This window comes from Acanthisitta chloris, unplaced genomic scaffold, assembly GCF_000695815.1.
Source record: "Acanthisitta chloris isolate BGI_N310 unplaced genomic scaffold, ASM69581v1 scaffold4738, whole genome shotgun sequence".
Taxonomy (NCBI): Eukaryota; Metazoa; Chordata; class Aves; order Passeriformes; family Acanthisittidae; genus Acanthisitta; species Acanthisitta chloris.
Genome location: NW_008688560.1, coordinates 19,556 through 20,252, shown reverse-complemented (window position 1 = coordinate 20,252; position 697 = coordinate 19,556). Strand labels below are relative to the sequence as shown.

General features: G+C 53.2%; 1 protein-coding gene across 1 annotated transcript in view; it reads left to right on the top strand.

Annotated features, from left to right (window-relative positions):
- Positions 1 to 272: 272 nt before the first annotated feature.
- Positions 273 to 697, top strand: part of DCPS (decapping enzyme, scavenger) — a gene marked incomplete at its 5' end in the record, with an annotated part of 15,953 nt that continues 15,528 nt past the window's right edge. The window contains one exon of the mRNA XM_009081053.1: positions 273 to 441. Coding sequence (XP_009079301.1) covers positions 273 to 441 — 169 coding nt within the window. The remainder of the gene's footprint in view (positions 442 to 697) is intronic.

Genomic DNA, 697 nt, shown 5'->3' with positions numbered 1-697 from the left:
GCATCCTCCTAGTGCAGGTGGGGCCGAGACATTGCACACATCTCCTGCTCCCCCGAAAACACCTGTGTTCCCTGGTGGAGAGCAAATTTCTGCTGTGTTTCAGGGCAAACATCCCTTTTGTGTGTGGATGGAACACAGAGGATTTGAACATGAGCACTCGGGCTGTGAGGTTTCTGTGGTGGTCCCTGCATGTTCAGGTCCTGAGAGGCCTCACACTCTCCTCCAAGTGCTGGATCCATGTTTGCTGATGACTTTATCCATCCCTGTTGCAGAGGATTGGCCTCTCTGGAGAGGGGACGGATGCTGTGGTCATCCTGGAGAAGACTCCTTTCCAGGAGGAGAAGATACCAGACCTGCTGAAGAAGCCCACAAACACGGAGCTGCAGATGCACAATGACATCTACTGCACCTTCTACCTGAGGCCACCCCCAGAGCTGAGTGGTGAGTGCCCTCAGCCCCACTTGGGGATCCTGGTGGGGGTGGCTCATTCCATGGCTGAGATGTTGCGATGTGGCTCCTTCCTGCTCCAAAGGGGAGGATGGAGTAGGATGGAAAATGGGTCTGGGGTGCCAGACCCAACCACACCACCCTGGTTGTTACAGTTTGTTAGGAACTGCAGTGACAGGACAAGGAGTAATGGAGAGAAATTGCAAGAGACACATTTAGATGAGATCTTAGGATGGAGTTTTTTCCTTGG